This window comes from Pipistrellus hanaki (genome assembly GCF_964339955.1).
Source record: "Pipistrellus hanaki genome assembly, chromosome: 3".
NCBI classification, from domain to species: Eukaryota; Metazoa; Chordata; class Mammalia; order Chiroptera; family Vespertilionidae; genus Pipistrellus; species Pipistrellus hanaki.
This window is the reverse complement of record NC_140505.1, coordinates 100,811,481-100,827,913: the sequence shown is the minus strand read 5'-3', so window position 1 is coordinate 100,827,913 and position 16,433 is coordinate 100,811,481. Positions and strand designations below refer to the sequence as shown.

The window sequence follows — 16,433 nt, the reverse complement described above, 5'->3', positions numbered from 1 at the left end:
GGAAAGGGAAAAAAAAAAATCTATTCCCAAATGAACTGTAGGTTCCCAGAGTCATGAGAAAATTTCTAAACTATGACGTGACCCCAATTCCTCAAGCATTCTTCAAATCATTTGCCTAAATGAGTGAGTGTATTGTGAAAACCAATAATATTTTTAAAGAATTTAAACATTTTGAAGATAAAAATGTCTCTTGTCCTTTTAGTTAACCATACATTTACTGAGATTAGTTATTTAGCCTCTTTTTTATTCCTTGCCTTTTTTTTTTTTCCCCAAAGAAAGCAGGTCTTTTCCCTCCAATCTAATCCTATATAATTAAAGCCTAGGTGGCATCATGCCCTCACATGACGTCATCACAAGATGGCCACCACAAGATGGCCACCACAAGATGGCTGGTAGGGGAGGGCAGTTGTGGACGATCAGACCAGCAGGGGAGGGCAGCTGGAGGTGACCAGGCCTGCAGGGGAGGGCAGCTGGGGGCAACCAGGCCTGTAGGGGAGGGCAGTTGGGGGCCATCAGGCTGGCAGGAGAGGGCAGTTGGGGGCAACCAGGCCTATAGGAGAGGGCAGTTGGGGGCTATTGGGCTGGCAAGGGAGCAGTTAGGTGTCAGTCAGGCCATCAGGGGAGCGGTTAGGGGGCGATCAGGCTGGCAGGCGAGCAGTTAGTAGCTAGCAGTCCCAGATTGGAGAGGAATTTTGTGCACCAGGCCTCTGTTCCTTATAATGTTATTAGGAAGGTGATGGTATGACCACTTCCTAAGACAATGTGTTATTGGTCACTTATTCTATGTTGATAGTGATTGTCTGAATTGTTTATTTCTCTTTCTAGGATTTAATCCATAAAATAAAATTAAAAAATATTTAGAGGTAGTGTACTTTTCTTAGGGAAGTTCTTGTCTTGGGATATCGCCTAATTATTTTGTATTAGAGGCCCAGTGCATGAATTCGTGCATGGGTGGGGTCCCTCAGGCTGACTGGCAATCAGAGTCAGCCAGTCTGGGGTGAGGAAGGTGGGAAGGAGAAGAGACTGTGGGAGGTTGGCCAGCAATTTGTGCCAGGCCAGCCAGGGTGAGGGGAGGGACTGTTGGAGGTTGGTCAGTCACGGGAGGTTGGCTGTGGAAGTGCACTGACCACTAGGGGTCAGCTCCTGCATTGAGTGTCTGCCCCGTGGTGGTCAGTATGTCATCATAACAACCAGTCATCTGGTTATCACAGATACTTAGGCTTTTATATATATAGACTAGAGGCCCAGTGCATGAAATTCATGCATGGGGGGTAGGGGAGAATCCCTCAGCCCAGCCTGCACCCCCTCCAATCCAGGACTGCTAGCTCCCAACTGCTTACTTGCCTGCCTGCCTGATTGCCCCTAACTGCTTCTGCCTGCCAGTCTTATCACCCCCCAACCACTCCCCTGCCAGCCTGATCGATGCCTAACTGCTCCCCTGCTGGCCCAATTGCCCCCAACTGCCCTCCCCTGCAGGCCTGGTCCCCCCACTGCCCTCCCCTGCTGGCCTGGTCACTCCCAACTTTTCTCCTCTGCTGGCCTGGTTGCCCCCAACTGCCCTCCTTTGCAGGCCTGGTCCCTCACAACTGCCCTTCCCTGATGGCCTGGTCACCTCTAACTGCCCTCCCCTGCTGGCCATCTTGTGGTGGCCATCTTGTGTCCACAAGGGGGAGGCCATGTTGTGTGTTGGAGTGATGGTTAATTTGCATATTAGGCTTTTATTACTATAGGATGATTTCTTGCACACAATCTCTAATACACACAAGCACACTCAGGCACAGGCATACACACTCACCTCTTTAGTTATAGTAATTGTTTATTAGCTGAAAATTAGTGTTTGGAAAAGCCTGTCTCTTTTTAAACTGGGGGCACTTTGTCTGCAGCCCGCACGTTTTACTTATGATCTCCCTCATTTTAGTATTTAGTTTTCTGGGCAGTCTGCCTAGTGGATTTTATTTACTGTTCACAGTGTCCTGATTGTCAAGAGTAACCATTCTGTAGTGTTGGGAGAAAGCTCTTTACCTCTAGCAGTGCTTGCTTTTGTGCTCTTAGTGATTGGTTTAATGAGATCTCCCAGAACATCAGTTCCCCAGCCCTGGGGAAACCTATGACTCCTGTTCTCATTTATAAGCAAACCAGAGGCCCAGTGCATGATTGGAATCGAACGAGGAGATGCCCGCTCCCGCCAAGCGAGGAGGCACCCCGGGGAGGGGGAGGCCAGGACCCGCATCTGATTCATGCAGCGCTGGCCACAACGGGAGTCAGGCTGGACTGGCATCGCGAAAGGCTGGGACCTGTGCCTGACTTGCAGCGTCCCTGGGCCCTCCTGGCTGAGCCCACTCTGGGGCCACGTGAGCCACTGTGCTGTCTCAGGCAGGCCCCCTGCCTCTGTCTTTGTTTCAGCTCCAGGCTTCACTTGCACACACAACCTCCTCCTGTCTGGTTGTGACCCGTTGTGGAGTCCTGGCCTAATTTGCATATTATCTCTTTATATGTATAGATTAGGAAGAAAATACATAGATGTTTTGGGAAGTTAATTTTATTAAATGAAGATAGTATATAAAATACATTCATAGTGACTAGATATAAAGGACCAAATTATGTCTTATATCTGCAGCATACATTCTTGGTTTGTATAAAAGTAACTTTAAAATTCCAGTTTCCTTAAATAGTTCTGCACCAAACACACAACACACGCATATATATATACATATAGTTACTACCACTGTCAGTCAAAGACACGCTCTTCCTTTAGTCAGCTCAAAGGGGCTGGCAAATATGTTTCATGTTTGACATTCTTCCAGGCTGGGAAGTAAGGCACAGCTAGAAGGCCTAAGTAACATTTTCCAGGATTTGGGCAGCTCTGTTGGGTGGGCTCACATAACGTGTGGGCGGCATTTCTTAAATGAGACCTACACTTGCATATGGTTTGTCCCCTCCCGCCTGTGCTGTTCCACATACGTTATCTCACAAATCCTAAAGGAGGTGCTGGTTCTTTCCTTGCCGCTGCCAACCATTTCTGTCATAAGTGACAAGTGACTTAATATCGTCAGTTAATGAGTGTTTCAGTTTTCAGTGCCATCTTAAGGACCCGCCTGTGGCAAGCACCATGCAACTGACCCACCACACGTTGCTCCTGTTTTCCTGTCCGTGCCGGGACTCCAGATGGGAACCTTTTTGGATGGATGGACTCACATAGGCTACACACCTGAGTCTTTCAGAAAAGGAATTGTCATCAATAATAGGTTGCTCCAGGTTTTATTATTGGGTCGGCAGCTAAGTAATTGCGGGTTTCACACATATGGCTTCAGTTGAATTTTTAGGTTTGCAGACGTAGTACAAATGTAAAACACATTTTGTTATTTGATAGTTGGCTATTCAGCTGTTAATCAGTAAAAAAAGTTTTTTGATCTGTTTTGTAGTTTTCGTTTGGCGTTCGTTGAAAAATGGAAAATCAAAAGGAACATTTTCGTCATATTTTGCTTTTTTATTTCCGCAAAGGGAAAATGCATCGCAAGCTCATAAAAAGTTATGTGCTGTTTATGGTGACGAAGCCTTAAAAGAACGGCAGTGTCAAAATTGGTTTGCCAAATTTCGTTCTGGTGATTTTTCACTCAAAGATGAAAAACGCTCTGGTCGTCCAGTTGAAGTTGATGACGCCCTAATCAAAGCAATAATCAATTCGGACTGTCACAGTACAACACGTGAGATTGCAGAGAAGCTTCATGTATCACATACATGCATTGAAAATCACTTAAAACAACTTGGCTATGTTCAAAAACTCGATACATGGGTTCCTCACGAACTGAAAGAATCACAGTTAACGCAACGCATTAGCAGCTGCGATTTGCTGAAGAAACGTAATGAAAATGATCCATTTTTAAAACGACTGATAACTGGCGATGAAAAATGGGTTGTTTACAACAATATCAAGCGGAAAAGATCTTGGAGCAGGCCAGGTGAACCAACTCAAACAACATCAAAAGCTGATATTCATCAAAAGAAGGTTTTGTTATTAGTTTGGTGGGATTACAAAGGAATTGTCTACTTTGAACTCTTACCACCCAACCAAACGATCAATTCTGATGTCTACATTGAACAACTAACGAAATTAAACAATGCAGTTGAAGAAAAGCGGCCCGAATTGACAAATCGAAAAGGTGTTGTATTCCATCATGACAATGCAAGGCCACACACATCTTTGGTCACTCGGCAAAAATTAATGGAGCTTGTTTGGGATGTTTTGCCACATCCACCATATAGTCCTGACCTTGCACCATCTGATTACTTTTTGTTTCGATCTTTACAAAACTCCTTGAATGGTAAAAATTTCAATAATGATGATGATGTCAAATCGTACCTGATTCAGCTTTTTGCTAATAAAAACCAGAAGTTTTTTGAACGTGGGATTATGATGCTGCCTGAAAGATGGCAAAAGGTCATTGATCAAAATGGGCAATACATTACAGAATAAAGTTATTTAGTTCCATGAAAAAATTCTTTGATTTTCTTTAAAAAATCAGCAATTACTTAGTTGCCGACCCAATATTAAGGTCTCCATGATTAAGAGTGAGATCATTAAAACCAGGACATAATGCTTATGGCTAAGGTTTTCTGTGATTTTCACTAATTGCTGGGTTCTTACCTAATTTGAAAAAACTAGAGAATGGATTGAGGTCTTCTTTTACCTTCCCTGTGTTTAACTTCCTCTTGGTTACCCGGTTTACACTATTGCCAGTTGTCCCTGGAGATTCTGTTCCGGTAAAGAAGAGGAAGACAAAGCTTTCCCCCGCAGCCTGGTTTTGCAGGGCCTCGGGTTGGTGGAGAGGCCTGATTCCCTTCTGGCCGGAGGTCCCTCCTGCAAAGCCACTGGCTTGCTGGGGATGTGCCCAGTCCCCATCTCTCCATACAAAGAACCTTGAGACAAGACTGACATGGGCAGGATGCTGCTATTACTTATATTCCAGGTTCTACAGGTAAGTTGCATGCATCAAGGGAACCGTATCTTCCCTGCTGCCTCCCAGCTCTGACAGGCTCTAAACATTCTAAATGCAGAGCATCAGGCGGAATCCGCGCAGACCCCAGCCCTCCAGCCTGGGGAGTGGGCACCCTGCGCACTTGTTCCCTTCGCCATCCTCCTCATGGCCTATGAAAGGCTTTTCTCCTATTGATGGCAGATTAATGTCCTGGTCCCAATCCCAGAAATACTTCACATATCACCTTTTTCTCAAGGAGCATAAAGTGCTTAATGAACCTTGGCTAATGCTCTAACACGCCTTCCCAGGAGACAGACTGGAGAGTGGAATCCCCCTCACATAGCCTCCAGGCCTGTCGCAGTGCGGTGGTTTGGTTGGCACAGAGAGGGCTTTCACTGCCTCATCTTTCTTATTCCTTCTGCCCTTGTTTTGTGGCATTTTCATTCTCCTCAGCCTCCTTTTATAACTAACTGTACAAAATAGAAATGCAAAACATTGAGTTAAGTGTCTTGACTATACGTTAACACTCAAAATAGAATCTGATGTTTTTTTAAAATGGGGCTTTAAGCCCAACAGGTAACCCTCACAGACCAGTCGTTCCAGTTAGCTTACTACAGACAATATGCTACATGCCCTGAACTAATATTCCAGCTGAGCTCAGGGTAAGTGTTCAGTGTACTTGCTAGAGGGGCCGGCAGTGTGGGCTCAGATCTGAGCAACAGCCGCAGTGACAGAAATAAAAAACGTGTCATATATGGGAATGGACAGAGAACCAGTCCTGAAGCTAGTTTTTTAAAATATGCTTTGTTGTTTCAAAAAGTGTTTGTCCTTTTCTTGCCTCCCAGAGTCCAGAAAAAGTCCCCTCATCCCTCTCTTCTATTGGCTCCCTGGCTGGGTTCTCGAATGGAGTGGGTTCGGTAGGGTTTCAGAAGCCTCTTCAGTGTCCTTGTTGGTAGCCCTCTCCCACTCCTCCCACATGGTCCAGCTCAAATTCTCCCTTCTTGCGCTCTGTCCTGTTTTCTCTTTTCTTCATTTCTCCCTTATTCCTTTTCCTCCTTACAGCATGTTTGCTGGAAGCCTGGGCTTGCATCGGCCAGCTCGGGCAGCCGTCCCTGGTGCATGCTGCGCCGCATGGTCAGTGCGTCTCCTGAACTGTCCAGGCCCGAGGCCTGGGGGCAAGGAGCAGGAAGTCATTGGACTTGAAAGAATTTCTCTAACACAGTGACTGAGGGTTTGGCCTTCACGTGTCACTCTTACTCTATTTATCTGGGGGTTACAGTCTGGTTAGTCAAAAGGAAAAAGCACTGTTAGAAACCACAGGCAGCATCTAGCCCCTGCGGAAAGGCAGAGGAGCACATTTCTATGTGTATAATACTGGCAGAAGCTCGTTTCCTGGGGGTATAAGTGTGCATGTGGTTCTAGAAATCAGGCTGTCACACCTTAGACAGGTGGGGTGGAATACAAGACCACCGAGTTGTAGTCTGGGGGAGGAGAGCAGCATGAAACCTTCTTTTCCAGCTCGGAGTAGTCATAGGTAAATCTGCGCTTGCCTCTGTTGATGTGCCCACAGTCAGGGTGGCAGACCCGAGGCCTGGTGAGGTCAGAAAGCCCCGACTCCTTACTCTTACTGGTGACTCTCAAGCTAAAGACAAAAAGAAAAACATCAAATATGCAAAGTTAGTTTCTTGAAATCACATTACTCTAAAAACTCTTTATTGCCGAGACTGGTTTGGCTCAGTGGATAGAGCGTCAGCTTGCGGACTGGAAGGTCCCAGGTTCGATTCTGGTCAAGGGCATGTACATTGGTTGCGGGCACATCCTCAGTAGGGGGCGTGCAGGAGGCAGCTAGTCAATGTTTCTCATTGATGTTTCTAGCTCTCTATTCATCTCCCTTCTTCTCTGTAAGAAATCAATAAAATATATTTAAAAAAAAAACACAAAAAACTCTTTATTGTTGCAAGTATTTACAGATGTCTCCTTTCCTTCCCCACTAACTCCTTCTAACCCACCCCTGCCCCACCCTAAACTATATTTTTATTTCAGAGAGGAAGGAAGAGGCAGAGAAAGATAGAAACATTAATGATGAGATAGAATCACTGATTCAGTGCCTCCTGCACAGCCCACCCCTGGGGATCGGGACCCCAACCGGGGCATGTGCCCTGACTGGGAATCGAACCATGACTTCCTGGTTCATAGGCTGATGCTCAACCACTGAGCGACACCATCTGGGCCACTCTTTATTTTTATTTTATTTAAAAATATTTTTTATTGATTTTTATAGGGAGGAAAGGAGAGGGAGAGAGAATTAGAAACATCGATGAGAGAGAAACATCAATTGGCTGCCTCCTGCAAGCCCCCTGATAGGCTGAAAAAATGCTCCCCAAAATATTGATGCCAAATCCTTGGGAATCTGTGAATAGCACCTTATATGGCAAAAGATGTTATTAAGCTGAAGGTCTTCAGAGGATGAGCTTATTCTGAATTATATACATAACTAGTGGCCTGGTGCACAAAATTTATGCACATTAAAAGGGAATTAGAGGAAATATTTTAATATTGCTATTTGCCCTTTCTCTATAATAGAAGTATCAGAGATGAAATAAAATTAGTAAAATGTATATGAAAATCTTCCTTCTATCAGAGTCTGGGGTGCACTGCGGGACCCAGAGTCAAGTCCCTCCCTGCCCACCTCAAAATCATGTGAGACCCAGACCCAGCTGGCCCCACTCCCGTCAAGCCCCGCAGGGTGGGGGTGCAGCCTCAGGTCCTCCAGGGCACCATCAGGTTCCCTGGCCCACAGCCTCAGGTTCCCTGGCCCAGGGCAGGGAGTGTAGCTTGAGGTCCCCTGGCCTGGGGCAGGGGGAGCAGCCTCAGGTCCCCCAGCCAAGCACCAGGGTTGGGGAGAACCACCTTGAGATCCCCTGTCTATACCTGCTGGGCAGAGGGTGCAGCCTCAGGTCCCGTAACACCAAGGTTGGGGGCATGGCCTGAGGCCCCTGTCAAGCCCCACCAGGTGAGGAGGCGCAGTCTCAGGTCCCTGCTAATTGCTCCTTAAGGCTCATTACGGGAACTCAACCTCCACTGTAGATGCAGCCATCTTGTGTTACGGAAACCCCACCTCAGCTGTGGGTACTGCCATCTTTGTGACAGTGTGATGGTCAATTTGCATATTCCCTCTTTATTAGATAGGAATCCCTCTCTCCCTTCCTCTATCTCTCAAATCAATAATTTTTTTTTTTTTTTTTTTACAAAAACCTCTTTAAATAAAAAGAAAGAGTGGTCCAGCTGATGTGGCTCAGTGATTGAGTGTTGACCTATGAACCAGGAGGTCACAGTTAAATTCCTGGTTAGGGCACATGCCTGGGTTGCTGGCTCCATCCCCAGTGTGAGGCATGCAGGAGGCAGCCAATCAATGATTCTCTCTCCTCCTTATACAAGAGGCAGAGTGAGATTTACAACCAGAGACAGGAGGAGGTGATGTGAAGATAGAGTAGAGAATTGTGGCCCAAGCCAAGGAATGCCTGGAACTACCTGAAGCTAGAAGGAGTAAGGAAGGAGTTCTCCTCCAGAGCCTCCAACACCTTTATTTTGGGCTTCTGGCCTCCAGAACTGCAGGAGAATATATTTCTCACTTCAAGCCACCAAGTTTGTGAAAATTGCTACAATGGCCTCAAGAAACTAGTAGAACTTTTTAAAAAAGGTCAATACAGCTGTGTCCTCATGTTTGCATTCTAGAAGAGAAAACTAAGTTATGAGAGTGAACATCACAGACAAGGCTCAAAGGTAAAGAAACTTGCTTCTGAGTCCTGCATATTACGTCCAGCCTAAGGCAGACACACAGGAAGAAAAGCTTTGTTTGTCATCCATATTTGTTTTCTTTAATGGCTGGGATGAAGATAAAAGGACTGTGTGTACCACCACATTAGTTGGATTGGTTTTGGACTTGCACATCAAGCATTTGTTCCATGTTCCATATTTTTTAAAAATCCTCACCTGAGGACATGTTAATCAATGTAAGAGAGAGTAAGGGAGAGAGAAACATTGATCAGTTGCCTATCACATGCATCCTGACCAGTGTTTGAACCTGCAACCCATGTATGTGCCCCGATCAGGAATTGAACCCACAACAGTTTTGGTGTACGGGATGACAGCTCCAACCAATTGAGCCACCTGGCCAGGGCCCATGTTCTGTATTTTCAGTCTCAAAGTAGAGGATGTAATTAATGGTGCTCCTTTCTTTACAAAGATCTAAATTAACATGGTCACCCATTTTCTGAAGTATTCCAAAGAAGGAAACCACAGACCACGGTATCCCACACTTCCCCACCCACTCCTTCTCAGTGGGGTCCTCCGATTTGTTGTACTCTGAGTAACCGAGGATGTTGACTCTGGTACCATTATTGTGCTTGTGGAAATGTTATCCAATGACTTTATTGTGGTTGATGAACTGTGTTAACTATTTCACTTGGATGCTCTGTTGCCCTCCTTCGATTTAGATCAAGGTCAGCAAATATAGCCGATGGGCTGGCTGGCCATATGTTTTGTTTTTATTTTTTAAACTTACACATCTTTTTATTTTATTTATTTATCTTATTTTTAAATATGGAACACTTCACGAATTTGCATCCTTGCACAGGGGCCATACTAATCTCTGTATCATTCCAATTTTAGTATATGTGCTGCTGAAGCGAGCACACATCATGCTTTTTAAAAAATATGGTTTTCTCTATTTTATTTTATTTTTAAAAAATATCCTTTTATTGATTTCAGAGAGGAAAGGAGAGGGAGAGAGAAAAACATCAATAATGAGAGAGAATCATTGATTAGCTGCCTCCTGCACACCCCCTATTGGCGAGTGGGCCTGCAATCTGGGCATGTGCCTGAACTGGGAATCAAACTGGTAACCTCTTGGATTGTGGGTTGACATTTAACCACTAAGCTGGGGTGTTTTGTTTTGTTTTTATTATTATTAATTTACTAGAGGCCCAGCGTGCGATATTGCGCACCACTCTGGCGGGGACCATACTGACTCCTGCCATGTCAGGAGGGATATGGGACCCAGAGTCAAGTCCCTGCCCACCCATGCACGCCTTGCAGTGCACGCAGCCTCCTGGTGACCAGTCTTTGGGCGTGACGGCGTGATGGTGTCATGGTCAAGGGGTTTTTATAATAGAGATTTATTTTTTTATTATTTTTTAATCCTCACCTGAGGATATTTTCCCATTGATGTTTAGGGAGTGTGAAAGGGAGGGAGGAGAGGGAGAGAGTAAGAGAGAGAAAGAGAGAGCTACATTAATGTGAGAGAGACACATTGATTGTCTCCTGCACATGCCCTGACCAGGGCAAGACATGGAGTCTGCAACTGAGCTAAGTGCCCTTGACTGGGATTTGGACCCAGGATCCTTTGGTCCTAGGTTCGACGCTCTAACCACTGAACAACTGGCCAGGGGTATTTTGTTTTTAAATGACAGCTTTGTTGAGATGTGATTGACATGCTGTAAATTCATCTTTGTAAAGTGTATACATCAATTGCTTTTAGTATATTCGCAGTTGGCACAATCATAACCACACTCAGTTTTCATCATCCCTCCTCCACTCAAACACATACATACCCATTAGTATACCCAGCTGCTCCTCTTCCCTGCACTTCCTACCTCCAGCTAGACAACCACTAACCTACTTTCCATTTTTATAGACTTGCCCATCCTGGGCATTTCATACCAATTGCATTTCATACAATATGTGGTACACTATGACTGGCTTCTTTTACTTAATATTTTCCAGGTTCATCCATATTATAGCATGCATCAGTACTTTATACTTCTTATTTTCAATTACTATTCTATTTAATAGATATGCAGCTTTTTATTTATCCATTCATTAACTGATGGGCATTTGGGTTGTTACTGCTTTTGGTGATTATGAATAATGCTGCTGGGAACATGGGTGTACAAGTTTCTGTGTGGACATCGTTTTCATTTCTGTTGGGTGTATACTAAGGAATGGAATGGTTATAGAGTGACTCACTTAACATTGTAAGGAACTGCTAGACTATTTTCCAAAGTGGCTGCACTATTTTACATTCCCTCCAGCAGTACACAGGGTTCTAATTTCTCCACATCTTCACTAACAGTGACTTCCTGATTCTAACCATCCCAAGGGTTTGAAGTGGTATCTCACGGTGGTTTTGATTTGTATGTCCCTGATGACTAATGGTGCTAAGCATCTTCTCATGTGTTCATTGGCCAGAGCCACCTGTGTTTTAGAGTTTGTTGGAACTCAGCCACACCGTCTTGCTTATCTTCTGTCAGACTGCTTTCATACTACAGCAGCAGGATGGAGCAGTTGTTTACTCTCTGGCACCTTGAGGAAAACCTGCTGACCCCTGACTTAGATGAAAGGAGCAGGCTCTGCCTGTGGGTGAGATGGGCAGGCCCTGGCACCAGGGAAGGAAGGGATGCCTGATAGCCCAGCCTTGCCCTGCCCAGCACTGTTCCTAGGTGCACACTAGCACAGAGAAGTGGAAGTGATGTGTGGGCCAGTGGAGTATAAGCAAGGGCTGGAGTAATTCTGACAATAGTTGTTGCTGGCCACTGTATGGAAGAAGTGCTAGGATCAAACAGGAAGCAAGCCCTCATTTGAAGGGTGGGTTCTCAGGATGGCATGTCTTAGGACTAGAAAACAGCACCATGACCCTCTGCTACAAAGGCTGTGCCCAGTGTAACTATGGGCATGGCTTCCCTCCCTGTCTCACCTGGGATCTGATGTTGGTTTTGTTCACAGTCATCAGGCTTCTTTCACCTGAGGCACTGTGCTTCCTGTGTTTGGACTGCCTGTTTTTCCTGCAATTTTCTGCATATTTTCTCTTCCTAAACCTTAGTCTTCCTTCCCAGAGCTTGGTGCTCATATGTCCGAGTTTAATAGGGGAGGGGGGAGGCGGAATGTGTTTTTCTATAATGCCTGAACCTGATAGTTCAGAAGGGCAACTAGCACTCAGATATCCCCATTAAACCACCTTCCCATCATCTTCCTTCATTTCCCTCCCACTCCCCCTCCCCCACATCAATTGCTCATAGAAAAGACACCAGCTTCCTTACTCAATCTTTAGCGAGGCCTTGGGTTTGCTCTCAGTCCAGGTGAAGCGCTTCAGCAAAGGGTTGGCCAACAGAGTGCTACCGTCCACCTGGTAATCCTGGCGGGGAAGAAGGAAAAGGTTACACTTCTTGCTTGACCCACAGGGGTCCACACCGAGTCTGGGGGAGGGTAAGGGAGAAGCACATCTAAAGTCTCTCCAGGCTCTGTCCTCACCTTTCACAACCCCTGCCCATTAAGACAAAGCATTTTCTTCATATTGGAAAGTCTAAACTTTAGTTGTAAGAAATGCCTATTCCCAGGGACTTGAAGCCCTTCTTCCTGAAAGTGGAGAAAATAAATTAAAACAAAAGGGGAACCTGCAGGTAACAGATGAGCATTTTTCATAGTGAACTTCTATGCAAATTATTGTGTAAATATATTAAAACTAATTCTGACAGATTACTATTGGCTATGAGAGTGCTGTTACTTGGTGGCTATGATATGCAAAAATTCTGAGAAATTATAAATATATGGTTTAATTTTTTACTTGTAGATTCTGTGGAATTTTCAAGACCCCTGGGTCATAGTTTCCAGCAATTCTATTTTCTCGTTGGTTCATCTTTAGCATTGAGTTTATGCAGGTTCCTCATTACTCCGTTAATAGGCTATTTCCAGTAAGTTGTGCCATGCTTTGTTCCTGTCACCCTTTGAATCTGTTACTGGCTGTGTTCATGTCCTCAATTATCAGTAAACAGGTCTACGCCAGCCAAGAAGCTGCTGTCATTCCCACTATATTCGGGCAGGGAGGAAGGAGGGGGCGGGGGAGAGATCGTCCATGTTTGCTGAATATCAGATCCTTGAACCTAAAACCTAAGTACCAAACAGCAAAACAAAATTTCCAGCTACTTTACCTTTGCATTCTTGGCTTGTTTGTAATACCTTAACATGTTTAAATTACCCTTTCCTCTTTATCTGGTGTTTTTGAAGAGGTTTTGGTGTTTTTACAGTGACTGTGCTACATGTCATGACCACACTGTTTGTGGTCACTACCTTCACACTGCAGCTGGTTTACAGGCCTCTGTAGGACATGGTCATCACCAGCACTTCTCACACTCTAATGAGTCCCCAGATGGGGCAGAGTCTGACTCGGTGAGTGTGGGCGGGTCCTGAGAGCCAGCATTCCTACCCACCAAGTGGCAGCAGTGCATATCTAGAGATCACACTGTGGTGTGAAGGTCTGTGAGGCCACAGGGCGCTCTTGCCCAGCACCCTCTTTCTTCCCTGATTTTATCAACCCCAGGTCCCAGAGCTTTCAAGAGACAATGAGCCCCCTGTGTGCCAGGCTGCGTAGATTGCTCCTCCCAGTGCAGCGGGGGAGGAACGTGGCTGTCAAATCTCCAGGACCTTTATGGAAGGAGCATAGGCCCAGGCAGACTTCTTCCAGGACCTCAGGCTGCTCTTAGAGAGAGTTCTGTTACATCACAAAGGCCCAGACATTCATAGTTTTGAGTTCCTGTGTCTTCTGAAAGTAGAGTTCCATCTTTGGTAGCCAAGAAGCTTATAAGCACACAATGAAGTTTCCTAAGGGACTAAGTTATGACTAGATAAGGACTTGGACCCTGGAATGAATTCCGGGTCATCTTCAAACTATGGGTTTACTTGCTTTTCAATGAGCTCTGTATAACTGTGTTATTGTTAATCCCCCTGAAATTGCCATTTCAGCCACCACTCATTATTGGCCTGCACTCACTGAGAGCTACCAGACTACTGGAGTGTAGGCTTGGATGGAGTTTGGCCAAGAGTCTTGCCAGGGTGCATTGAGTGGGTTCATTCCATTACTTACATTAAGAATAGAGGTGACATTTGGTGAAAGTTCTTCAAAGGTTTTGATTCTCTCCAGGCTCATGAAATTGAAAGCATTTACATATCTAATGAAGAAACATAAAGAATAATCAAGACAGGAACATGCATCCAGCTTTGATTAGACAGGAGACCATGGGCACCATATCTCAGCAACAATGAACCAAAACACCAGAAGGAATCATCTTACTCCCGAGACTAAAATTCCCCTAGGAGCCCTCCAGTGATGCCACTTCTTCCCATGGTTGTTAATCCACATGTTATAGCTTTGAACAAAATTACAGAGGGATTTGAGAGAATCAGTAATGGTTAGACATCTGGCCCCTTGTGGAATCAGAAAATGTCAGGCCTAGGAGAGACCCGAGCCATCATCTAGTCTAAGCACCCTACATTACAAAGAGGAGGAAGAAATGCCCAGAGAAGTGACATGACTTTATCATGTGGCTGCCTACTTCTAAAAGGATGTGAGGGAACAAATGCAATGACCTGTCAGGGTCACACAGCTGATTTAATGGCATAATTGAGTACCAAAGCTGGTCTTATATATTCTGTTCTGTGATTATAGATTGGTAGAAATGGGTAATATTTGTGTGATTTCCCCACAACTACTTCCAGACCTTTTATTGGAGATCCTTTAGGAAAGACTGTCAAAGATATCCACCATACGGTTACTCATAAGACAAGTTCATCTACTGATTGAATTTTTCAGTCTGATACCCTGTCACTGCCTGCAAGACCTAGTTTCTTAGGCAAGCTCTCTATCGGGCCTAAGGCTAAGCAACATGCTGGAAGGGCCCAAATAACTTTGACATTCCCCTCCCCGATCTCTGACCCAATCAGACCCTGCCAATTTATTTAATCCAAGCTAGTTTTCTCATCTTTAAAAATGGATGGCTCCTCTGTTTCAGCTTCTTGAGCTGGTTGTGAAATTTGAGCAGTGCCACTGGCCTGCCACCCATCACCACAAATCTGGGCTGGCCACTGGGCTTCTAGGCTGTCAGTCTTTTCAGACTGTGCAGCTTTTCCCAGTGCCTTCCCTGGTCACCTGCTCAGTTTGTCTGGACTGAGGTCAGAGTCCTAGGGTTGTGTCCATTGAAGATAAAGATGCTGGAAAGCCCACAGGATAGTCAGCTCCAAAAAAGAGTCCTGACTGCATGGAAGAGGGAGGGAGTGGCAGAATACCTGAGCTAGAAACTCTCTTCTGACACAATTTTGGCAAGCTATTCCTTTTGGAACCTTAATTTCCTCAACTGTATAACATGAATAATATCTCTTTCATAGGATTGTTTTGAACCTCAAAGGAGTTGGCATAGGCAAAAAACCTAGCACAATGCCAGTCCACACACAGCATGTGTTTGCATGACCATTAATACTGAACGCGTACGATACACTTTTAGTATAATATAACCATTAGCATGGAGGTGTCATACATGTGTAATCATTAGTAATAATGTGTGATACATGTGCAACAATTAATTACAACATATGTGACATATATGTAATTGCTAGTACTGAACATGTGTAATACACATATAGCCACCCCCCAGTGGGAGGCTCTCAAATATTTCTTCCCTACCCCTCTCTCCAATTTCCTCTGCAGTATTGAGAGATACGTTCATTGATCAGGTAAGACAGAAAAATCTAGTGTGTTTGTATCTAAGATCTTATGAAAAAAGTCAATGTTTGGGGGGGGGGGCGAAAGATGAAGGAATTATTCTAGAACTGTGGTTCCCAACTTCTTTTTTTTTTTATCACACCCCAACTAACATTTCTAAAATCCATGCCCTTCTTATGACATATAATTATTATTATTATTCAAAAAGTGAATTCCTATTCAAGTGGAGAAGCTTAAAAGGCTTGGTCTTAACAAACTTCCAAAGAACATGGCATGAAAGAGAAAAATAAAAGAATGAAAGGACAGCTGAAGCACTGAGGAAGAAATCACTAAGAAATTGTTAAAATAATAATATGAAGTAATATAAAAAAAAAATAAAGTTTCAGAACATAATAGAGAACTGAAGTACATAAATATGACATAATATATCTTTATATACTGTACTAGTATATGAGGCCCCTAGAACCATAAGAAATGCAAAAAAAATTAACTTTTAATAACTCATTCTCTAATTGTCCTCCTTAAAAATCAAATTGCCTCCCTTTGGGAGGGTGCCTCACATTGGGAACCACTGTTCTAGAATAAGATAGACTAAAGGAACTGAAGAAAATGCAGAGTTATTCTTGATTGGATCCTTCTTTTTAAGGTGTAAAGGACATTTAGAGAAACTTGAATACTTAACAATATTAAAGTATTATCAATTTCTTTGATATGATAATTTTGATGTGGTTACACAGGAGAATATCTTTACTAGATGTATACCAAAGTATTTAGGTGGAAAGTGTCATAATAGTTTAGGCCTTCTTTCAAATGCTTCATTAAAAAGAAAAATACACACACAGGGACTGTGCACAGATACATAGATATATAGACCAAATAGGGGTAACTTAACTACGGTTGAATTTAGG

General features: G+C 44.2%; 2 protein-coding genes across 3 annotated transcripts in view; one reads left to right on the top strand and one right to left on the bottom strand.

Moving 5' to 3' along the window:
- Positions 1-16,433, top strand: part of POMP (proteasome maturation protein) — a 391,736-nt gene that overhangs the window by 32,391 nt on the left and 342,912 nt on the right. The gene's annotated exons all lie outside the window — the stretch shown is intronic.
- Positions 1-16,433, bottom strand: part of FLT1 (fms related receptor tyrosine kinase 1) — a 202,294-nt gene that overhangs the window by 3,306 nt on the left and 182,555 nt on the right. The window contains exons 28-30 of one of the 2 annotated variants that reach the window (XM_084878677.1): positions 13,894-13,978; positions 12,074-12,168; positions 6,416-6,618 (exon numbers count right to left, since the gene is read on the bottom strand). In XM_084878677.1, coding sequence (XP_084734803.1) covers positions 6,417-6,618; positions 12,074-12,168; positions 13,894-13,978 — 382 coding nt within the window. In that variant the 3' untranslated portion in view covers position 6,416. Of the gene's footprint in view, positions 1-4,149; positions 6,619-12,073; positions 12,169-13,893; positions 13,979-16,433 lie in introns of those variants that run through there. The other variant, XM_084878676.1, reaches the window with a different exon arrangement.